General features: G+C 43.6%; 1 protein-coding gene and 1 long non-coding RNA gene across 5 annotated transcripts in view; one reads left to right on the forward strand and one right to left on the reverse strand.

Moving 5' to 3' along the window:
• Window positions 1–178: 178 nt before the first annotated feature.
• Window positions 179–1,167, reverse strand: LOC311012275. The gene is made up of 3 exons (XR_014597024.1): window positions 1,130–1,167; window positions 745–1,027; window positions 179–372 (listed from the first exon to the last, which is right to left on the reverse strand). It is a non-coding gene; the product is annotated as an uncharacterized lncRNA (long non-coding RNA).
• An 18,544-nt stretch (window positions 1,168–19,711) lies between these two features.
• Window positions 19,712–25,489, forward strand: part of LOC311012026 (mitofusin-1-like) — an 87,703-nt gene continuing 81,925 nt past the window's right edge. For all 4 annotated transcript variants that reach the window (XM_084007299.1, XM_084007300.1, XM_084007301.1 and 1 more), the window contains exons 1-2: window positions 19,712–19,839; window positions 20,056–20,175. In XM_084007299.1, coding sequence (XP_083863425.1) covers window positions 20,061–20,175 — 115 coding nt within the window. In that variant the 5' untranslated portion in view covers window positions 19,712–19,839; window positions 20,056–20,060. The remainder of the gene's footprint in view (window positions 19,840–20,055; window positions 20,176–25,489) is intronic.

Genomic DNA, 25,489 nt, shown 5'->3' on the forward strand with positions numbered 1-25,489 from the left:
GGTGAACCAGGCCCTGATGAGCAGGCCTCGGTGGAAATTGACATTGTCCCACACTATCACATAGTGTGGGAGGTGAGGCCCTTCCAGTCCTCTCTCATTTTCTGGGACCAGATCAGTGTATAGGTGCTCCAAGAAAATGAGAAGCTTTTGGGTATTGTACGGGCCTAAACTGGGGATGTGTGTGGCCACACCAGTCTCTGAAATGGCAGCACACATTGTTATGTTGCCCCCTCGCTGGCCTGGGACATCCACCGTGGCCCGGTGGCCAATGAAGTTGCGTCCACGTCTGCGGCCCTTGGTTAGGTTGAAACCAGCCTCATCGACGAACACAAGGATGTGTGGTCTTTCATTCCCCTCTAATGCCATTATTCTCTACAATAGAGTAAAAAAAATCAAATCAGTCATACAGTATAAAGTCATACAGAACAGTAATAGAAAATTACATTGGGCTATTCTATGTTCTCCTCCACAAGTTCAATATAGCCTACTACTGGCCACTACTCCAGTGGATCCAAACTTGGGATATAGGAGGTACTGCAGGAGTATTTGACACAAAGAGGAGAGAGAAATACTGAAGACAGTTTTCTGTTGCAGAATAGGCAAAATGTTGCAGTCAGATACAGTAATGCTGGATGCTGTAGTAGTAAGAGAACACTGAAAACAAAAACAAAAAATAGAAACCACTGCTTACTGTAATTACAGTACTGTAAGGTTACGATGATAAACAACCAATGACTGACTTACATGTACATACTGGTACCGCAGCTCTTTTACCCTGTCAGAGTTCCTCTCAAATGGTACCCTGTAGATTTGTTTCATGGTCACCTGATGTTTCTTCAATACACGGTCTATTGTAGAGATGCTGATAGAGTAGATGTTTTGGAATATAGCGTTGTCCAGAAGGATTGTGTCACGGATCTGTCGCAATGTGATTGCATTATTTGCAATCACTATGTTACAGATCTCTTGTTCTTGGCGCTCATTGAGAAGTTTTCCTCTGCCACCCATGCGAGGTTGTCGCCCAATTCTAGACATAGAAGTAAAAGAACAACACTGCATTACAACTTCCAATGTATATGTCATGTATTTGTTACAGAATGACTTACAAATGCATTGAAGTTTTACTTACAACTGTAATGCAACACTGCACAGTGAATGGAATTCTACTCTAAACTGTATCAATATATCCAATTTCCTTCCTTCAATTTACAGTATTTTCTTGTCATTTTAAAAGTGTCATACATAACATCACATTGAGATACTGTAAGCTACAGTATTACAGTACAGTACTGCAGGCCTCCCGACAACACACACACACACAGAGTGAATAGTTTATACATGTCTTGCTTTACAGTATGGACAGTACTATATATAGGCTACTGTAATGTCTCCTATACAGTAATTCCATCATTGACGGAGTACATACCTGTTTTCCCTGTGAAATGTTTGGACAATGGAAGAGACTGTAGAGCAGGGCACATTTGGCTGCACTCTGCGACCTGCCTCTGCCATTGTGAGGCCATGATTGATGACGTGGTCTACAATTGTGGCCCGAATTTCATCAGGCACAACTCTGTGTCTTCTTGCTCCTCGGCCTCTTCCGCCTATTCCACCACGCATCCGCACTCCTCCTCCTCTTCTTCTTCTTCTTCCTCCTCTTCCTCCTCTTCCTCTTCCTTGAGCAGGGAGTTGCTCATGATCATTTTCTTGGCCAGGTACCTCCATGTTTATACTGCAAAAGGTACAGGCCCTAGCCAAGCTCTATATATACGCGTTTGGCAGCATTCACAATCATAGACAGCACCAGTCAGGTGGCTAAATAGCTGATTGATTGGTCATCTGAGATGTAGGAACTCCTCCTTCGTTAGTCAAGTTCTAATTTCACCTGACTGTCAATTACTGTCATGAATTTATGAAATGCTGCAAGAAATTCATATGGTTTTCATGGTATTAGCCTACAGTATGTTGACTAATTTTGACAGTTGAACAGACTATTGTGCATATGATGATTTACACAGTGAAATCATGCTGACATGTTTTGGAGAGAGCAACCATTAGACTGAGAATCAACTAATCAGCTTAGATCAGCAAGATCTATTCATTTGGAAAATGTGCTAAATGTATGCTCATTGTGCTAACTCTAGGGTACTTGTACATAACCATTTGCAAAGATGCACTAAGACACTTGAGACATGTACTAAGACATTTGCAATTTGATGAAATCAATGAGAAATGCCATTCTGTTGTGAACATTTGCAAGGTGGTTTGGAGATTTGTCCATGTTATTTTGAGAATGTAATTTCTGTTTCAAGAATTGAGCCAAACCAATAGAGAAAAACTGTAACTAACGGATAAGGAATTAGAGCTGGAATGTCAACTGTAACCTCCTGAACAACTACTCAATTCTAGCAATAATTTCTTATAGTAAGAAAACAACATATTTATGGCCGCAGCGGGCCTTAAATCACAGCAAAACACAAATACACAACATTGACAAATAAGACGTTACAATGAGCTCATACAACTGTCAAACCGGTTATACACACCTCATTCATTCCATATAACAATCTTTTACAAAGAGAACCACTGAAATCCATAAGATTACAGAGAGTTTCACCATGCAAATCGTCATTATATTTCCAATAGGGCTGGGTATTGTTTAGAATCTCACGATTCGATTCGATTTCGATTCGTTGGGTCATGATTCGATTCAATATCGATTCGATTCGATATTGATTGAAATGCTTCGATATCGATTCAGTATCCAGTAGAAATACACAAGTAAGAGTACCAGATCATTTTTTTCCAAATAATTTATTTAGTTTCATGCTCTATGAACACCCGTGGTATAACTCATAGCATGATAAAATAGGAAATTTGGCCGGATTGTCTCGTGTCTCTTTGTGTGATTTACTGCCAGAATTGACGCGTTCGATCGTGCCACGCCAAAAAATCGTGACGCCGAAACGATCGCTTCACGGGGCGGGACAGCCGCGCCTATTCGCGGTGCTTCCGCGGCCGGTGTGAACGCTGTACTCACTCCGGTCGCCATATTGTAATGGTTTGGTCTAGTGCGGCCCCCGTCCGTACAGCGCGAATCACACGAGGGTGTCGGTCACAGCGCCCCCACTGGCCAGGGGCTTGAATCGATTCAGAAGATTGCTGAATCGATATTGAATTGCGGGGAAAAGAATCGCATTGCATTGCTGAATCTATATTTTTACCCATCCCTAATTTCCAAGTAAGGATTACGATGACATGAGCGGCGGTCTGGCTACCCCTACTACAATGTCATCCACCTCGCATAACAATCCCTCATATCGAAAAATCCTCAATCACAAAGAATTCCACTATATAAACCGTCATTATACTACCAATAGGATTTAGGACAATATGAGCGGTGGACTGGCTACCCCACTTAAATATCGTCGACCTCACCTAACATTCCCTCACATAGAGAAACACTCAGACCCATAAGGTCACGGAGAATTCCACCATGCAAACTGTCATTATGCTACCAAGTTTAGGAATTATGACAATATAGTGTCAGACTGATTCACTCCACTAAAATTGTCTACCTTACATAACAATCTCTCACATAGAGAAACACTCAGACCCATAAGGTCACGGAGAATTCCACCATGCAAACTGTCATTATGCTACCAATAGGATTTACGACAATATGTATGGAAGCCTGGTTACTCCATAACAATATCATCCACCTCATATAATAATCTGTTACACAGAGAAAAACTCAAACCCATAAGGTCACGGAGAATTCCACCATGCAATCCGTTATTATACTACATAAGGCCTTTTTTTTTTTTTTTTTTAACTCACCAGAACCGCCTGCAGTCAACCGCTGCTATTTGAAAATTTAAATGGCGTTACCTGGGTCTATGGAAGATCCGGACCTGAGACAGGGCATTGTGAATATCAGCAAAAGTTAGGAATTTTACAAGAGGCTTCCTTTACCCTTTGAATTTGGCGCCGATTGCTAATATTCAAAATCACTCCCTCCAGTCCAGACGTCCTCTAGCCCAGGGTTAGCGAGTTGCCGACAACGCCATATTGTAGAAGAAAACTCTTCAGGTCCAATTCAGTGGCTGGTTCAAATGAGGTTTAATCACTGACAGTGGAGAAAAGAAATTCACAGTGTATCCATGAAGATCCAGTCTGTCGAATGGCCTGGCTGAGGTGGATTTATACAGAACATTCGGGAGAACAAAAGGGAAGCCGTCATAAGTGGATTTGCATTGAATCAACACATGTCTCTCTGCAGAGGAAGAGACATCTGTGGATGTCTACAAGGTGTGACTGTTCTCAGGAGAGCTAGACGATGTCACTAAAGGGGTCACTCATCGGGCCTTGATCAATGTATATGAGACAAATGTTACAGAGACAGTTCAGGAAGAGGGAAAGATCAAAGAGTCTTTTCATCAAGACGGCAAGGGTTAAATTCAATAGAAACAGCTCAGCAGGACATTTGATGTTCCCGAGAGAAAGGAACATTATATGGGATACAAATAAGAAATGTAAGGTAACACATTTTCTTCTACACATTTCAACGGGATAAAGACAGCGAAATGGAGGAAATCCGTAACTTTGACTGCAAATGCTACGGAAGAAGAAAGGAGAACTCTCTCCTTGGAAGACATACATGTAGCGACAAACTTTCTCAATAGCTTATGTACAGCATACAGATGGATTCTTTAGCTGCTGAAAGAGAGCAAACCAAGAGAGAGAGCCAACGAAGTCTGCAGGAATACTTTTCAGTTTCTTAGGGGGTGAATTTCCGTTAACATTCAAGTTATCTACTTTGCTTAGCTAGCTAAGCTAGCTCAGTACTGTCGTTTTACAATTATATGCACATAGAAACTAAGCTGTAATGGAAGGTTTTTGGCTCGTAATGTGGGCTTTGATTTAACAGTAAGGTGCCAAGGGGCCTGTTGGCATTGCTTGAATTGACGGTGATGCTAATGGTTTAGCAACTAGCCTACCTGAGGACAATAGGCTAGTTGCTAAATCATTAGCACTAGCTACTTAGGGGGCGTCCAGACGAAGCAAAACAAACTTTTTTTCTCCGTTTTGCCTTGGCGTTGTTTCAAGAAAATCCGTGTCCAGACGAATCCACTGAAAACGACTCAGCGCGCTGTAGTACATATTCCAGGCCCTTATGCGGCGCTGTTTCTGCTACAAAAACGCAGAAGAAGAGATGGAGCTTGACCGGATGTTTGCCATTGCTATGGCAACACGTGAGAGTTACGGCTAATCTCCGCCCGACCACCCGATCAATAAACACCCATAAGATGACAATTTGGCCCGTATAAATAAAACCAACAATAAGCATCAACAGCCGTCACCCTAAGGACCTTGATGAGGTGTTGTCACACGTTGGGATGGATTAATTAGACAAATAAATGCCCCCCTCTCTCGGCTCCGTTTTTTTTTCATACAGCGGCCCTGATACGCCGTCGTACAGACGAACAGAATATCTGCTACGAGCACGGAGGCCGCCGTTCTTGTTGTTGTTACGAGACGTCGCAGGGGAAGAAGTCAGGCTCGAGGGTCGAGGAGCGGGCTGATGACATCAGCGTATTCGTTTTTTCCGTCTACACGAAAACGATCATGAAACGGAGGCGTGTCGTTTTTTTTCTTTTCCACCCTGAGAGCTGGTTTCAAAAAAGTGCGTTTTCACGCCGCGAAAACGCCGGATCCGTCTGGACGGCAGGGCGAAACGCACAAGACTTCTGCGTTTACGCACTGAAAACGTTTTCGTGTGGACAGGCCCTTAGACGGTGCCTGCAGGCTAACAGATAGCAGATATCCCTGAGTGACATCTGTAGGGGGGAGGGCTTATCTGAATGAGATGCAAATGAGCACCATTGTGTTTCCTTTCTGGCCAGGTGAGGTGAGGTGAGGTGAGATTTGAAAATCTTTCAGGCCAGTTTTCTCAGTGAACGGTTTTCAGAGAAGCATACATTCAAATGGCAGGCCCGTCGCGAGAAGGCAAGCAAACCAAGCAATTGCTTGGGGCCCCGAGCTGGCCTGGGGCCCCAAGACAACGACTGGTTATGAATAAAATGCAACGACAAACTGTGTGAGCGCCCCTTTAATAGTCAATGCAGTAAAGTGCAATGACACTGTTATCGGGATCCCCCTCAAGGGGGCCCCTCTCAGTAGCCGCTGACAGCAGCCAGCCGGCCAGGTTCGTGACCTCTGCTGCCGGCAAAATACGAAACCTCGGCAGTCATCATGAAGCGGAATTATGCCTCGGGAAGCCAGAAAAGAAAGAAGAGAAAGGAAGAGGAGGATAAGAAAAAACAAGATAGTGGTAAGTGATACATTACACTGGATAAAATAGCTCTACGTGTCTTGTACAATTGGTGTAATTTCGCAGCAGGTAGGCTAGCAAAAAATGTTTATGTTAGCTACCTGCGTGACGGCCAATGCTGCTTGTAACAGTAAGTGCAACTTTTTTTCGAACGGACAGAATATGTTTACATACTGTAATATGTTTATTAACGGGATAAGGAAGACGCATCTGTTCCAGAATCACTGCTTATCGTATTTAATGACATGACATTGCTATAGCTTTGTAACAGGTTTTGATGAAAGTGGCATAGCTTCTCTGCTATGCTAACTATTCCACCGTGATAATCTATTTACCAAATGGGGGTTAGGAAAACCACACAATAAATTCCGTGCATCAAAGCAGATCGGAACATTCATGTCTAGTAGTGTTCATGCACGCCAGCTGTTTACTGTCTTTAAAGCACCATGTCTATAAATTTCTAGGTGTCAGACACTCAGTGATGCATTCTGTCCCTGAACAGTGGATTATATTAATCAAAACATTATTTTTTTCCCCAGCTACAATAGCATCTCTCACAGTGGAAGACACTGCATCCAGAAAAGAGATTGAGTCTGCACCACTTCCCAACACTGAGGTTACCTCTACAGCTCAAGGTACCACAAGCACTGTAATTCTAGCTGATGACCCTGCGCAGTGGCCAGCAGTCCTGACTGATAGTGTGCGCTGTCAAATTGTTAAAAAAGGACCAGTGCAAGTCACAGACATTGTATTCCCCCAAAATTCTGAGAATCCACCTCGAAGATTCACAAAAGACAATTACAGTGTTTTATTTTCTCATTTTGTGAGAACTGAAAAATGTTAATGTGAGTGTGTGTATGTATGTATGTATGTATGTATGTATGTATGTATGTATGTGTGTGTGTGTGTGTGTGTGTGTGTGTGTGTGTGTGTTTTTAAGTATGTTGGATTTAGTTATTGTGCACTTTTTTGTTGTGTTTATTGGATTTTATGGTACGGTGGTGTTTTTTTTTGCACATGTTAAAATGTTCCAAATGTTCAATTCTTATCTCAATTATATAAAGTGTGTGAACTTAAACTGTTTGGCTATGCTGTGGTTCCTGTAGGCTTTGCGTGCGGGGGGGCCTCCATGTCCATTTTGCTTGGGGCCCCCAAATTCCTTGAAACGGCCCTGTCAAATGGCCACAACTTCGTCAAATATTATATACAGATTTCCATGTGTTAGACATCAATGGAAAGCTTAGAAACTACACAGAATCTGTGAATAACTCAAAATGCCCCGAGGCCGACTTGTTCCTGGTTTTGCCGTGGCTGGTCACATACGCTCTGACCTGACTATCAGTGTCTGACTTGTGGTCTCCATCCAGGGGTTGCCTCGAGAGTGCATCAGCCACTGCTAGCTAAATACCTGGGACGTGCTCCGCGATGACATCAAACCGCATTAGGCGCATGAGCAGCCTCTGACACCTCAATGGGGTCTTGTCCAGGTCGTATGTGTTAATTAATGGCACCAGAGGCTTATGGTCTGTTTGAAGACAGACCCTGCCCATCCCCTGGATGTAACGGGCGAAGCGCTCACAGGCCCACATAGTTTATCAGACCTAGCACCTGACAAAGTTGCTCCACATTTGTAGGGCTGGGCAGTTTGGTGATGGCCTCCACTTTGTTGTTATCCGGTTTCACCCCATCAGCGCTGATTATGTGTCCAAAGAACTCTAGTTTAGTCTGTCTGAAGTGGCACTTTGCCCTGTTGAGCTTGAGGCCTGAAGCCTTAATTGTGCGTAGCACCGCATCCAGGCGGCGGTCGTGTTCTTCCTTATTAGATCCGTAGACAAGGATGTCGTCCAATACGACAGTCCCCTCCAGGCACTTGAGCAGCGTGCTCATCAGGAGCTGGAAAATCTCGGGCGCTGATGTAATCCCAAATGGCAAGCGTTTGGAGCAAAACCTGCCCATGGGAGTTATGAAGGTGGTTAATTTCCAATGGGATCTGCCAGAACCCACTTGAGGCATCTAGGGTGGAGAAAACCTTGGCTCCAGCTAGCTTGGGCGTTATATCATCCAGTGTGGGCAGAATGTAGCGCTCCCGCTTTACTCCCTTGTTCAGCCTTTTTAAATCCACACACACTCTGACCTCATCCTTGTTGCGCTTTGGAGCAGGCACCATCGGTGCACACCAGTCTGTGGGTTTGGTGACCTCCTCTATGATCCCCAGGTTGAGCATGCGCTTTAACTCTTCTTCAACCCTTGGGAGAAGTGGAAAGGGGACTCTGCGTGGAGTGTTTGCACTTTATGCCACTGCATCATCCGTCAGTTCTATTTTAACAGCCTCACAGTTCAGTAATCCTATTTCTCCAAACACATCTCCTATTAGGCTGCTGTTGAATGTCTCTTCTGTCACAACAGTTGTGTCAGCACCAGTATCAATTTTAAAATCAACTGGGTTGCCATTCACAATCAGCTAGACATCCCAATCTGTGTCTGAGTCTGGTTCCTCTATGACAGTTGGCACTGACTCAGTTACAGTTCCCAGGAAAAGTCCTCCAATGAAAAATGAATCATCCTCCGAATCCGCCACAGATTCTGTCCTGACTTCTTTTAGCATTCTGGGTTTGCATACCACTTCAAAATGGCCCATCTTATTGCACTTCCTGCATCTTTTATTGTGGGCAGGACAGCTCTCTTTTCCATCATGCATTCTATTGCATCGTTGGCAGTTCTGTTTAGCGTCACTGTGCTTTTGTCCCTGTGGCTGTCGTGATTTATCATAGCTCCGTCTCATGTTGCCGTACTGTTTGTGTCTCACCTCGTTCACTCCAGTTTCCACAGGCTCCGCACTTTGTTGTTTGACCTGCTCACTCTGGCATGCGAGCTGAATCGCCCTCTCCAGTGTTAGATCCGCCTCGAGCTGCAGCCTCTGTGAAACATTTTTGTATATTCCAATATCCCTATCACAATGCGGTCCACAATCTGTTCGTGCTTACTGTTGCCGAACTCGCAGTACTGCGCAACCTCATACAGGCTCCGGACGAACGCCTCCACGGTCTCACCAGCCCGTTAGGTCCGCATGTGAAAGCAGGCGGGGTCATGGATGACGTTCTGTTTAGGTACAAAGTGTTCGTCAAACTTTTCCACCACAATTTTGAAGTCAAACTTGGGGTGTGGAATATCCTCTGTGGCAGCAGGAAACACGAATGAACTGTAGATAGACTCCGCATCCCTCCCCATAGAATAGAGGAGCGAATTCACCAGAACCTCACCGGTCTCTTTATCAAGCTTTGATGCCACGTGAAAGCGGGAAAATCTCTGCCTCCACACTGGCCAGTCCGCCGGATGAGTAAAGTCCAACGGCTCTGGGGGACCAAACTTCGCCATCTCGTCTCCGGTGTTAGCGTGGAGTCTTGACTTCTGACACCATGTCACGAAAAGGAGCAGACAGTAGTTCCCAGTAACTCGTTTATTTACAAGCACTACACACACATGGCTAACAGTAAGCTCTCTCTTAAACTTCCGGCTTCCAGTCATGTTCACACGTCCAACATCATTACGTCCAGTCAGTCACTGGCTACGGTAGCCTAATATGAACAAAGTTATCTCAAAACACCAGTTAACTGTGTGTGGCCGCGAGGAGGCACTGTAGGAGTCTTGGTGGTGGAGAGGCTATGTACCGGCAGGAGGAGACAAACTCTGCTCGTCTTTTCACCCCCAAAGGAGGCTAGCCAGTGGCCGTAGCTGAAAGTAGGAGGAAGCAAGAAATGGCGACATGCAACATGCACTAGCTACAAGCACTACTACCACAGTACTACTGCACTGACGCTTCACACGCACCCTGTGTGTCAGAAACGTTTAGCCGTCCATCGTTTTCGATGATGACACTTGCTCCAGGGGTTGGGGGGGGGGGGATGGGATTCAGCGACATTGCCGCTGGTGCCACTTCTTATGGGCGTAGAGTCCATTCCTTGAGCCGCACACTCGTCCGCAGATGGAGCAAGGGAAACCAGATGCCAGGGGGGTACCAGCCGCTCGCTGGTGTCTCTGGATGCACCTCTTGGATCGTCGGTCTTGGCTGCTTTGGTGTATTTGAGAAACTGCAGTGGCACAAGTGACCTGCCAGGCTGATCTGTTGAGTGCCAGTGTTTCAAGCTGCGTGAGGAGGATGTTTGTTCGCTTTATGATGTCCCTGGTGTAATCCTTAAAGCGCAGCTTTTGCCCTCCAGCGGAGCGCCCATTACTGGCTGTAGAGGACTTGGCGGGGCAGGCAGTGTTCAGGCATGCGTATCGTGTGTCCTATCCAGCGCAGATGTTTTTTGGCCACAGCTGCTTCCATGCAGATTGAGCCAGTGTTGCTGAGGATGTCTGTATGGGGGATACGGTCTTCCCAGGACAGACTGAGGATCTTCTGTAGGCAGCGGATATGGAAGGCTTCTAGGTTGGTGATGTGCTGGCGGTATGGGGTCCATGACTCTGCCCCATAAAGCAGAGTGGAGAGACATACCGCATTGTAAACAGCAACCTTGGTGCTGACCTTCAGGTTACGGTTTTCAAAAATCCAGCTGCGCAGGCGTCCAAAAGATGATGAGGCTTTATTGATCCGGGTGTGTATTTCTGTGTCAAGGGAGCAACATGAGGACAAAGTGGAGCCAAGGTAGGTGAAGTGATCCACTGTTTTAAGTGGAACACCGTTTATGTGAAAACTGGGGGGTGTGGGGGCGGGGGTGGTGAGATGGGACATGACCTCGGTTTTTTGAATGTTAACCTGTAGGCCAAAGGATTGCTAGCAGATCCGCCTCGAGCTGAGCCTCTGTAATCGACACTTACGGACTATCCTTCGCGAGGAGCTGGCAGGGGTAAAATTGGTGAGTGTTCTTAACTGTCTTCTGTTATAAACTTCGGGTTCATGAACTGAGTTGTTGGTGCTTCGTTTTATGTGTAGACACCCAGAGCAAGCTGCTGACAAGGTTTGGCGCTGTTTTGAGCAATGTTAGTGGTTTAAAAATGCGATTTTGAAAGCGTGTGGCTGTTGGCCCCATGCTAACCCACTGTTTGCGATTTTGGACTCTAGCTCCGACCCGTGCTAGCTCTGAACTGCGTGATGAGCGATAATTACTTCCTCCACGGCTTAGTTGATGTATTTTCATTCAGAAAATAGCTTTATTTTCAATTTCCGCCAAACTTACACTTTAATGGATGTAAATGGCAATTTATTGCAATTTAATACATTTGTAGAAAAGTTTAATTTAAAATGCTCTCATAGAGAATCTAACCAAATCAGTAGAGCTATTCCACTTCCCTTAAAATACATGATTAAAAATATCCTTACAAACTCAAATGTGACTGTTAAACTACCTGATTTAAAAATTGGTGAATTGAAATTTAGTGAAAACAACAACAAAGTACTTGGAAGTGTGTTTAAAGAAAAGCTATTCCATGATGTAAAAAAATCAACGAAAATAAAGACAATAGATAATTAACAAAGACTTATTGTAGCTATCTTAAATGGCCAATTTCACCCAAGGTAAGAGAATGTCAGTTCAAATTAATAAACAATATTTATCCTGCTGAAACTATAAGGAAAAGGTTCAATTGTGAAGTAAGTCCATGTGTTTTCTGTATGATAGAACACGAAACAATTGAACACCTGTTCTTCTCTTGTTCGGTCACAAAGACCAACTACGGCAAAACCAGGGACAAGTCTACCTCGGGACATTTTGAGTTATTCACGGATTATTCACGGATTCTGAAAGCTTTCAAATGATGTCTAATACGTGGAAATCCGATAATATTTGAAGAAGTTGTGGCCATTTGAATGTATGCTTCTCTGAAAACCGTTCACTGAGAAAACTGTCCTGAAAGATTTGCAAATCTCACCTCACCTCACCTCACCTGGCCAGAAAGGAAACACAATTGTGGAAAACCAGTCTATTAACGAATTATATTAAACAATGTCAAAGTCTCTTGCTCTTTAAGTTACAATCCTGTGTTCTTTTAACACGCTTAAAGCACCTTTGTTGAAATGTCAACCCCTGTGATAACTTTATTTTATCTTGTTAATGTGTTGTAAGCTTATACTTTACGTTTCAAATGCAAGCAAATGTTTTTTCCTCAAATGAGTTTTTGTAAAAAGATATGTATTTCAAATTGAAATGTACAGAAATTGTGATTTGAAATAAAGTTTGAAAAAAAACAAAAACGTGACGTGCTGACATGGATGCAGCTATGAAGCCGCCGGGTTTGTTTCAGGGGAAATTTTTTTTAAGAAGTTTCCCAATGGAAACCTCGACAAGACTAAGGTTGTTTGCACCTTGTGCAATGCGGAATTAGTTAGAACAGCAACAATCTTGATGTTGGTCTGGTTTTGCCAGGCTAATGTTTACTGTTTAATGTACACATTACAGTAGATAAACTAACCTCAGCGATGTCTGCCAAAGTGTTGACTCTGGTCTTCATGTACGCTTGCTTGATTAGTCCAAAGCCACAGTCGGGGGAAAATTTGGTGTGGCCAGCAATAAGGAAGTGGATGTCAATTGTGTCATGAAGCTTGCGTCCAACCCGCCAGGCAGCGTACCAGAGCATGAAGTTATTTTTGTTTTGCCCACTGCAGTTGTCACAATGAAGATCCACGTATGTTTCTCCAACTCCAAAGTTGCTGAAGAAATGATGCATGTAGCTGAGGACTTCATTGCTCCCCTTACTTGACGACATGCCTCCATCAATCACGAAATTCACCTGTTTTTGCATCCCTTTACAGGAGACACCAAAAAGGCCACATTTCCGCAGAGTCAGGAAGTACATAGGCCCAGGCTGAAGAGGATTTGAGGGAAAGTGTATCTGAAGAAGACAGAGGGAGAGAGGGAAAGGGGATTAGATTAAATGAAAGACATTTGTGTCTATTCATACAGTAACTGTCTAAAAAATATATAGTTGTTATTCTGCATTTGTACTATTATTAGGCTACTTATTCTCTATGCACTTTATTGTACAGTAACCATATCGCCCTTCAAGGGACATTTAATAGTGAAGTGAAGGAAATTATGTGTGATTAATAGTACCTGCTAAGCGAAAATCAAAACTGTAATGCATCCTGATCTTCTTGCTTGCTGATGGGGAGGGTCCAAAAGACAACTTGGAGTCAGCACATGTCTTTCCGCAGGCAGCAGTCATCCCATTGTACACAGCCCTCTCTTTTTGCACAAGGGCAAGATGATCGTGTTGCTTCATGACCACTTCAGATTTTCTATCATCTGGGAGGTTTGCACTTCGTACCAGCTGCTCGTTATTGTTTTGGCACTGCCAGCAGAGATCTGTACGTTGCCTGTAGCTTCTGATGTGTGGGAGAAGCTGGTTCCACAGTGCTTTGAAGCTTGATTTACAAACTGCACGCTCACCTGAAAAACAGATATAACTTACGGTTAATTATAGTTTAATCGCAAATTGGGCTTCGCATTACAAGCACTCAATACAAAATACATTTTTACACATAACAAGCTCCTTAGCAGACTTCATGTAGAGACGCCAAACTGAGGCCTTAGACACATGGGTTGGCAGCAACTTCACATGGCAATCCTTATGCCCAGGATGCCGGCCAGGCAGCATGATGGCATTGTCTTCTCCATAGTTTTTTTATAAATTCCAAAAATCTGTTAATATGTTCACGGCTGATGAACCTGGCTGGCCGGGCTGTGAGTGCGACAGTACTGAGCTAGATTAGCTAGCTAAGCAAAGAAGATAACTTGGATGTTAACGGAAACTCACCCCATAAGAAACTGGAAAGTATCCCTGCAGACTTCAATGCCTCCGATGAAATTAGAGGTCCGGGCGCACTTTCTTTTTGTCTGCAGCTTGTTGGTGGATGTAGTCATCTCCAACGTAACTACTGCATTTCTGTTTGCCTCGAGATGACCAATTATTCGCATGTCTTGTAACTCCCTTTCGGCAGCTAAAGAATCCATCCGTATGCTGTACATAGGCTCATGATTAAGTTTGTCACTACACGAATGTCTCCCAAGGAGAGAGTTCTCCTTTCTTCTTCCGTAGCATTTGCAGTCAGAGTTACGTATTTTCTCCATTTCGCTGTCTTTATCCCCGTCGAATGTTACCGTGGATAGAGCGTCTGATATCTTACGCTCCAACTCTGGAAAGATGTTTATCGATGGTTTAATATTGGGGCTAACAATTCTTTGTTTAACAGATTTCAAGTGATGATTTATATGGATGGTCTGTCGAAAAAGGTATCCAAAATGGTGAATATAATTCTCATGATGGGAAAATATATACACAAGAATAAATGGATGTGAGAGACTGAATATCCGCCTCTCACTTATATGAACTTGATACGTACTGTTTGCCACTTTACTGCAGGTGCGGGAGAGAGAGAGAGTTCATTTACGCACACACACACGCACACACACAGCTCTGCGGCATCTCTCCTCCTGGTTCGCGTTTACATGAACACTTGGGATTTCATTGACTAGTCGTGTTGTATAAATATCGTGCTTGTGTGGGATACGGGGAAATGTTTGATGTGGGGCGTTTACCGTTTGTTTAGCGCGTCAGCGCGCAACCAGCTCTTTGTCTGGTGCGCCGCGATCGCGAGTTTAGTGTGTGCATAAAATATGACTGTCCTAAAACTGTGTATAACTCTGATTTGGCCAAATATAATTGTCTACAGTGTGGTTCCCACTGTTTCAACTTCCAGTATTCATTTACATGAATGAATACTGGAATTATATATTGTCCATAAACCGTTTAACCTTCACTCACGCTTACTTCCTGATGTTCTGGCTTCCTCGCAGCCATCCCGTTGCGGAAGCGTGTGCCGCATAGGGGCGGGTCTTTTAGCTGCTCCAACAAGGGGAGGAAGCGGGGCATTATGTTGTGTAGGGGTGTTTGGTCTCATAATCCGTATGTTTAATGATAGTCATGTATATGATGTGATGTCACGAGAGGCTGTGTCCTGGAGGGGCGCTACATCCCCCTAAGATGGCTGCAACCCCACACAGCTATGGCTCCATCTGCTGGTGGAGTTGGGAGTTCCACCCCTACCTGCTAACACACCTGAGGCTGATCAGTGCAGGATGAGCTGATGGGCTGTTTTAAGCAGCTGGGTCACAGTGAGTGGCGAGAGGAGTGTGGGGAGACAAGCTCCTAGTGGAGCTCTCTACCAAAGAACACTGGGAGCTTGAAACTGGATATTCTTACCTGGATGACCGACTGCTGACTTGACCACGAGCTACAGCGCTAACCGAAAGGAAGGTTGAAGAGTTGCCGTTTACAGGAGAACACTTACCTGAGCCTATCAGGAATTATGATTTTGTGGCTGAAGAGACTTTTGTTTAGTTAAGACTGTTGAAGAGCAACCTTCCCCTTTGCTAAACCTTTTTTGTTTTTGAAACTGGAACGTTTTGTTGATCCTTCTCACGGACTGTATTAAAATCTTTTTGACTATACTTTAACCTTGTGTCCTCGCACTACTTGAGCTGTCCCGCTGAGAGCCGTGTAGCCTCTCATGATATCACAATGAGTATTGTACATATTGTGTGTAATGAGTAATTGGATTGTTTTTATTTAAAAGGGTTATGGTAATATATCTGTTCACTAAATGTAACCATGCGAATATTGAGCAATATGTTTAGTGCTTCCCCTACATGATGGTTTAGCCCTATTAGGCCAATTTGGGCCAATCTGTCTTCATGGGGAGGCCTACTTAAGGAGGGTAGGTCAGTCGCCTGGAAAGGAGGGCTAGGGGAGAGAAGGTCAGCTCTCCTGCTGTGAGGTAGAGTGCTTTGCCAAAAATTAGTGATGGGCAAAGGGAAGCTTCGAAACAGTTTGAAGCGATGTTTCAGTATGTGTTGAAGCTTTGAAACGAATATGAAACCTGACTCTACAGTGGCATCTAGTGGCCACTTCTGTGAACTACATGCTCTGGCCAAAGAAAACTCCTAAATATGTGCCACTATGAAATGAGCCGGTCTTAGGTTTCCTTAAGTTAAGTAGAATACAGGTTGAATTAAAGAAACATTAAAAATAAATAAATGACACATTGTTATATGCAACACAATTATCAAAGATTTTTATTCAAAAATAATATTTGTTCAGCTCTTTTTGAGCTGAGTCCGTTTCTTTTTTTGGATGACACTTCCCCTGCTTTTGAAAAAATCCTTTCACAGGGTACACTTGTTGCAGGGACACTTAAACATGTCTTAGTCAGTTGGTACAAATTAGGGAAGACAGCACGTCGCTCTTGCCAGTATTTCAAAGGATCTGCCCGTCTTGGAATAGCCGTTTCGAAACAGAGGCGTTCCTTCAATCACTGAACTACAGTCACGTGACATGGGCGTTTCAGAACCGCTTTTCGGCACATTTCGAAACGTTTCGATCCGGGACTTCAGAGACGCGCCGACACGGCCGTTTCGGAAGTCACATCACTACCAAAAATGTCTAGAACGCTATGCTCCCTTTGCTATATTTATTTTTGTTTGAAAAGTGGTTTGTTTCTTTATTATTACTGAAAATGCAAATGACGATCTGACTGGGAAAATAAAATCTCATCATTTTTTAAAACGTCAGATTCCTCTCCTCCATATCCTTTCCACCTCCAACATCTCGCCCACATCTGGTATTGTGGGCTGGCTGCGCTGGCCGTTCACAATGGAATAACAGCAAACTCATCATAAACTGTTTTAAAAATTAAATTAAGAACTATATAACATCCCTAAAGGTATTACCAGAAGAAAACTCTATTAACGAATTATATTAAACAATGTCAAAGTCTCTTGCTCTTTAAGTTACAATCCTGTGTTCTTTTAACACGCTTAAAGCACCTTTGTTGAAATGTCAACCCCTGTGATAACTTTATTTTATCTTGTTAATGTGTTGTAAGCTTATACTTTACGTTTCAAATGCAAGCAAATGTTTTTTCCTCAAATGAGTTTTTGTAAAAAGATATGTATTTCAAATTGAAATGTACAGAAATTGTGATTTGAAATAAAGTTTGAAAAAAAAAAAAAAAAAACGTGACGTGCTGACATGGATGCAGCTATGAAGCCGCCGGGTTTGTTTCAGGGACATTTTTTTTTAAGAAGCTTCCCAATGGAAACCTCGACAAGACTAAGGTTGTTTGCACCTTGTGCAATGCGGACTTAGTTAGTTAGTCATTATTTAGGTAGCACACACATATTATGAATGCCTTCGGCAGAATTCAAATGAGCCATTTTAAAGATCCCATATTATACTGTTTTCATCAATTCCACACAGCTGTCAGAGGTCCAACAACACTGTTTTCGATATGCATTGCCCCAAACTCATCCATGGTCCTGAATTTCAGCTGTCTAAAAGTTGCTCAAATGAGCTCTGCTGAGAACAGGCTGCTTCTGTGTCTGCACCTTTACATGCTAATGAGCTCCGTCTGCCATCACCTACTCGGAGAGAGATAGGACGCTGCTTGCCCTACGTGGCAGCATGCGGCAATGTTTACGTGGATGTATCACTATGGCTCGCCTATGTGTCTCAGATGAAGTTGCTGGGCCCGTATTGTGGGGACAGATCCATTTACGAGGGTCAGTGTCGAGGCAAAGCCAGCTTTGTACTGACCCTCGTTACTGAAGCAGTCCGATGTGAAGTGGTTAGCACACACATACAAGCTAACATGGACCGTAGACGTAAAAATGAAACGCAAGAGACCAGACCCGGACCGTCGTGCACGGTGCTCTGTCGGACACACGCCCCAGGGCTCCGTCCGACTGGAGGCAGCAGTGAAGATGCGTCAGAGTGCGTGAGACAGAGGGAGGATTGTCTCCAGCTTCACCTGCACAGGGATTTATTCACGGAGCACCAGCCGGATCACCCAGCGCCATGACCGGTAAGTTGGGCTGCACTCTCCGTGCACGCTGTGGGTCCGTGCGCGCTCTCCGTGCCGCTCTCCGTGCATGCTCTCAGTGCACTCTATGGGTCTGTCGGTCGCACTCTCCCTCACTGTCTGTCCTTGATGTTGGTCCACACTCTTCGTGCGCGCTGTGGGTCCGTGCGCGCTGTGGGTCCGTGCACGCTGTGGGTCCGTGCGTGCTGTCGGTCCGGGCTGTCAGTCCTGCTGTCAGTCTGTCCGTGCTCTCCGTCAGCACTCTCCGTGGGTCTCTCTGGTTGGCGCTGTCTGTCCGCTTTCTCCGTCCACGCTGTCGGCTCTCAGCTGTGTTGCGAAATGCCCCTCTTTCAGATCTCCTATCATCGTTCAGAGGAGTTCGGGCTTATGCAAATGACTCCTTTTGTTACGTAAAGAAAGGAGCTGAATCTGAACAGCCTGTAGGAGCACCGTTTTACCAGAGGGGGGGCTGCAGAGACCATGCAGGAATTGCTTGTTTTCCTCATCCTGGGAGTTGGCAGGCTCAGGGAGGACCAGTTTATAGGTGTAGAGACCAGAGAAAACCTGTTTTTCATAATATGGCCCCTTTAATCTAGATTAATCTAGATTAATTTCAAGATTACAGTGAGATTAATCTAGATTAAAAAATGAATCTATGCCCACCACACAACCATGTCAACAGCATTTCCCTGCACATCTGAATATATCCTTCCTGTTCCTCCTGTAGGGGGCAGCCTTTGGGTCATAATTGCAATACAGAAATACATTCCTGTAATGTTATCATTTACTGTACGGATGCAACTTTCACCTGTTACATTGCAGATGCAACTATAGATCTTTGCAGATTGGGTTGCACCCTCAAACCAGCCTCTCTCAATAAGAGACCAGGATCCACAACAACTATCTATACATGTTCACTACCAAGTCTGAAACCAGACACCTGCTGAGGTTTTCAGCTGAAATCATCCCGTGTTGAATGTGAGGTTTACAGTTTAGACAGCGGTGTGTTAACATTTGAACAGAGAGCTGTAAATCCACAGTGTTGTGCAGGTTGTGGTTAAAGCCAGAAGAGAAGTGTGGAGAGTTTATAAAACTGTGTTCCAACAACATCCCCGGCTCCTCCTAGCTGAGTGCCTGGTGTCCGTGAGCAAGACGCCTCACCCTAATTGCTCCTGATGAGCTGGCTGTCGCCCTGCGTAGTTGACTCCGCCCTCGGTGTGTGAATGTGTGTATGAATGGGTGAATGTCAGTCATTCCTGTAAAGCGCTTTGGATAAAAGCGCTATATAAAAAAATGAGGAACAATGAAAAGGAACTACAGTTTGGTCCACATGAACTGCTGCTGTGCAGACTGTGTTAGAGTTTTACACAGTTTACACAGTTTAGCAATTGAAGAAAACTGGAATACACCTATAAGAGTGAGCAGGTGTTTGAGGCTGCAGGTGAAGCAGCTCTAAGTCCTTCTAAGAGGATCTGTCTCAGAACACACATACTCAGTGTAAGCTGAACTCTGTGTGCTGAGGATCAGATCAGTGGTTGTGAGTCTCATGTGGTCGTTGTGTTGAACAGAGAGGATGAGAGGAGCCGACATGGTTGGAAAGAACCCTCTCAAACACGACTGATCCCTGAACCCGAGAGATACGCCCAACACGGTAAACTGTGTGTGTGTGTTCATCTGTAGTGTGTTTGTGTTAACCTGTTCTGTGTGAACCTGTGTGTGTGTGTGTGTGTGTGTGTGTGTGTGTGTGTGTGTTTGTGTTAACGGGTATATCTGTGTGAACCTGTGTGTGTGTGCTTTTGATAACGGGTATATCTGTGTTAACCTGTGTGTGTGTGTGTGTGTGTGTGTTTGTGTGTGTGTGTGTCAGGTGTCATGGACATTGTCGATCCATCTCCTCTGCGGCATTTTGTTGTGGCCAAGCGTTCAATCACCTCCATCTTTGATCAGCTGCTGGACTTTGTGAAGGATGGCTCCGCCTTTGTGGACGGTCAGAATCTCACACACTCACAGACAGGTTTTCATAACTTCTGGGGACATTACATTGACTTACATTCATTTTCTGGAGACTTACCATAACCACTAGGAAGAGGGCAGCAGGTGTGACATAATGCTGTATAGGACTTGATGTTGAGGGGTTGAAAAGAAACGTTCACAACCTTTTCTAGCTGTCATGATATTATTGGTTGGTACTAACTGATGGAAGGTAAAACACGCCTCCAATAATACTGTCATCATTGCTATGCTTAACATTAAGGTGGGCTGCATTTCTAACAGACTACAGGCGTTCTATTAGTCTGAGGACATCCATGACTTAGTCCACACCTCTGGTCCTATCAGACATTGAAACAACCACATATTTCTCATACTTAATAGGGGAAATCATGATACTAGTTTAGTATAGCCACAAATTGAATCCATTCATAATCTGCACTTTATTATTCCTAGTGCTAAATGAATAAAGTAAAAGATAATCAAATGATATAGAAATTATGCATTGAAATATTTTTGTGCTTTTATTCAGTTTGACTATCAACTTCATGCAAGACAGCTTCTAAGTTCAAGTTTCTAAAAGTTATATAATCTGTATGCATATTATATTGAATTTGTGTGTAAATGATAAAAACAAATAAGTACCGATAAGTTTAAGTGAGAGGTTGAGAAAATAAAATTCAAATTCCTCTACTATTGTCATATTTATACTGTAATATTCCAAAATTATGTGAATATATATATTTCATAAAAAGTTTCATTGAATTTTTATAAATGCTTGTATTATCAGGTCAACACATTTTTATAAATGCTTATATTATCAGGTCAACAAGTGTTGACAAGTGTTGACCTGATAATACAAGCATTTATAAAAATTCAGGAAAACCTTTTCATACTCTCGCGTGAAACTCGCGTGACGGCATCGGTTGGGTAAACACGGAAGTGGCGTCTACGCTGCGGTAGTGTTAGCAGCAGAGGCTAGAAGGTCAGGCAAGTGTTCTTTTAAATAAACTCCTGGTGTACTTACAAACTTTCAAATGCCTCGTTTTGTGAGTACAGACCCTATGTGTACTACTGCAGAAGTTTGGTAACATTCCATGCATTATTAGTGGGGTAATTTACGACATACAAGATGTACCATCACGCCAGTACTAAGCCATTTGGCTGATAGCCCTATCTTGACCAATGTTGACCATCGCTAAAAATGCTTCTGAGGGGGTATTTGGCTGGATGTCATGGTGGAAATGACCTAGGGTGCATTTTACTCCGAACCATCGTTTTAAGGAAGTCACCTGGATTCAAAGTGGTAGTGGGTGAATCTGAGATCACAGCCAAGCAAACTGTAATATACTTAGGTTGCATTCTTGACAATAAATTAACTGTGGAGGTTATGGCGGTGAAGGTTCTTTCCAAAATAAATCTGAAAATCACATTTCTGGCTAGAATATCCCCTCTGGAGATACTGGCTGGGGCCCTAGTACAAGGCCACTGTTGGGGTAGTAGCAGGAGCAGATTTGGTTATCAACAGATAATTATTAATGTTAATATGATTATCGATATTAGTAATTATATTTAATATATTATTATGATATAAATATACGGGGCACCACCCTGGGAACAGGGAAAAGATAACTGTATTCAGCCTCAATATAAAGGAGGTTTTATACTCACATGCCAGTCATCGTGATCATTGGCATAGAAGCATAAAAACAATCTAACAATTAGAAAGGCGTGAAATTCGAGCAATAGCCTTCACAACCTGTTATCCAGTGACATATACACAACAAGCACAAGAGACCGCTAGTTATAATATAATAACATTTATTAAAATCTTAATATAATGAAGTAATAATGATCACAATCAATAACACTGCAATTAACAAAGCCTTATTACCTAACTACCTAACACACAAAGCTAAGCTAAACAAAGGAAGAGACACGTGGAGTGTGTGTGTGTGTGTGTGTGTGTGCGTGTGTGCGTGTGTGTGTGTGTGTGTGGAGAGAGGGAGAGAGAGAGAGAGAGATGGCCGAGCGCGACCACCAGGTGGAGCTATTCCTCATAGCGTTCAGGGGCGGAGCCACTGACGTCAGATAGAATAGCGAGAGAGAGAGAGAGATTGTCGGGTACAGCCACCAGATGGAGCTATTTCTTTAGTGTCCAGAGACGGAAACAGCTGGCGTAGGATACGTGTGTGTGCACATGTGTGTTAGCCGGAACAAAGAGAGAGGGAATGCTTGCGTAATACACAAAGGATCAGTAAGCTATTACCATCACACGGGAGCTCGTGAATGAACTGGCGTTCGTTCGGCGGGACCCCGGTCCTTTAACTGATGGTAGATCACTTACTGAGCTCGTGAATGTGTCTGAGGTTGAACACACACTGTTACCGAAATAAAACCCAGCGGCGTGGGTACACAATCAGCATTTGAATACAACAACACAGAAAGCAACGGACTCGGCGGTCCGTGATCAAAACTTAAAACACGTTAACAAGAATTACAAGCATATCCTACACTATCAAACTTATATCTCTGCCCAGACAAATAGCCTCTTACTTTGTCGATGTGTGTAAGTCCGTCTTGTGCGGCGGTGGTGCTTCCTGACGCGCCGGCGGCGCTGGGCTGTGGTTCGCGAGTCCTCGGCGGCAGCGGGGGATGCGACGAGTCGGTTGAGTCCAGACGAGAGCGGGGCGTAGCAGTTACCCTTCTCGCTGATCAACTCGAATGAAGAAAACAGTTTGTGTTCCTTCCTTCCGCGGGCAACAATAGAATCGCACGGCTTGGCAATTTAGTCAGCTGACTTCAGACAGGAGCGGGGCTCAGAGGTTATCCTTCCTGCTGGTCGCTGGGATAAAGGAACCGTTTGTGTTCTGCAGGCAAACAAAGAATCGCGCAGTTGTGGCGATCTTCTCAGGATCCAAAAAGAAAATAAGACGAAAAAGGCGAGTCGCGGAAAAGGGGAAAAACAGTCTGTCTCTCGTCCAGCGAGTTTGGGGAAAAGACTCTGGCTTAAGACAAAGGAAACGCTGCAGACGTTAAAAGTTCGCCTCCTGTTGCAGCGGTGTGCTGCAGTAGAGGAGCTCGACCCCCTGTTGCAACGTCGTGTTGCGATGGAAGAGAGAGTTTTTAAGGTAGCGCCGGGTTTCATACCTCACGGCTGTCTCTCAGGGACCCCCTGGGGTCCTTGTGGTTGTCAGCCAATAGGAGAGTTAGTGTGACGTCACACTTCGCACCTCAGTGAGAAGTAAAACAAGATGGAGGTTTGTAGTTCTTTTACCTCCTTTGTGCCATTGTTCTGACCGCATGTGAAGGCTTCTGGCCTTCAAGCCGGTCGCTCTGTGTTGTCCTTGGTGAGGTCCCTACACCACGTTGATTATGCCTGCACTTCATGGTTTATAAACTTTCCTAAAATCCTTAAAAATAAGTTACAAACGTCACAAAACAAGCTAATAAGCCTGATCCTTAAGTTGTAACCTCTCACTCACCTCACTCCTGCTCATTTTATTAGCCTTAAGCGGCTGAAAGTAGAGGATAGAGCAATATATATTCTGTCAAGGCTGAACTAAAAGGAGGACTCAGATGCAGATTGAGAACCGTTCAGGCAGACTTTTATTCTGTAATTCTCTTATCTTCCCTTAAAGCTGTAGTCTACGATTTTTCACTTGAGCCAAAGTGGGGTGTGTGTATGTGGGGGGGGGATGCTCCCAGAGGAAAAATTTACCGCTCAAAGCTTGCTCTTCTGTAGCTCCGGAGACAAATTTGAGATTCTCATCTCAGCCTCATTTTAGTTTCTATTTTGACTAAAATGTTTCTCATATGTTTCTCCTAAAATTCACTAGGAGCAATAGGTGAGAGACAGAGTAATTACAGGGAGTCATACTTGAGACTTAAGGGAGATACTTGCTAATCTCAATTCAGTGTTTTTAATGGCTCCTTTATTTCTCATTGGAGAAGAAAATGAGCAATACTGGAGCTACTATGGAGCAATATGGCGCACACGCACGCACGCACACACACACACACACACACACACACACACACACACACACACACACACACACACACACGCACATACCTTATAAATACTGCAGCAACTAAACATTCTGAGGCACATATATATATTTATATATATATATACACATACACACACCAACAGCCGTCAGGCTTTATAATTCTATAGCAAATGAGCTGACAGACAAATTAATTTCCCTTTTGGAATGAATAAAGTAATCTGAATCTTTATTCAAATTCAAAACAGCAGGACTTATTTGTTAAGTACAATGACTGAGTATTTTGAGAATTTCAAGTAGCTGTAATAACATTAACAATAACAATAATGTTTACTATAAAGTTAACATTGAAATACAGCAAAAGCTATTCTCACATTGTCATTAAAAAAACCTGAACTATAAATGTCTCTTTTCAGTAAAACTGTTTTTAAAACAGTAACAAGGTCTCCAACAGTGTTTTGAGCAGTATCAGCACAACTTTACAGTGCACATTGCACAACATTTTAAGGGATAGTTCACCCAAAATTCAAATTTCACTCATTATCTACTCACCCTCATGTCGACTAAGGGCTGGGAGAAGTTTCAGAGAGGGTGAGAGGTGGGTCACCAAAGGATTATTTGTTATATTTGGGACCTTTGCTCTTGCCAAAATGAATTTGAAGGGTATGGTACCACCGTATCTTATCTTTGGAAATTGGTATAAAGCAATGATGCGATCGTGTTCCACTGATCGTTTTGGCCGAGGCGTAACGTCTCTCTAATTTGTATGTTTCCTCGTGTTTTTTAATATTTTCTGCACTAACAAAGAAGAATGTAATGTTCTTAATGTTTTCTTTTGCCCATTGAAACATCTCCATTGGTGTCAGAATATGGTTTGCATCAGTGGCCTGCAGACTTGCTCGTGCTGCAAGTCGCTTGTCACAGGCGGGTCTCTTTCATCGGGGATAAGGGGTTAACTTGTGATTTTCAGAAAATGAATGGCCAGCAGTCTAAATATTTAATTGTTTGCCATCACTGAGCATAATAATAAGTTATTTCCACTATTTTCATGCTTTATCATCACTAAATTCTCACTGATCTACATTCCAGACTTCTGGAAAAAAAAGTCCAAAATGGTGCATTTTGACGAATGAAATTCATATTAAGGAGCTTCATAGTCAAAGGTTTTATTTCATTAAAAGAAAGAACAAATATGCATCTTTATCTGGTATAAAACCCATTAGGATCATCAAGTGCCCACGTGGTCATTTGGGGGTCCAAATATGGGGTTCCAAAAGAGTCACCTCTGCCCGGGAGGGTTTT

The sequence above is a fragment of the Eutrigla gurnardus genome, assembly GCF_963514095.1.
Source record: "Eutrigla gurnardus genome assembly, chromosome: 4".
NCBI classification, from domain to species: Eukaryota; Metazoa; Chordata; class Actinopteri; order Perciformes; family Triglidae; genus Eutrigla; species Eutrigla gurnardus.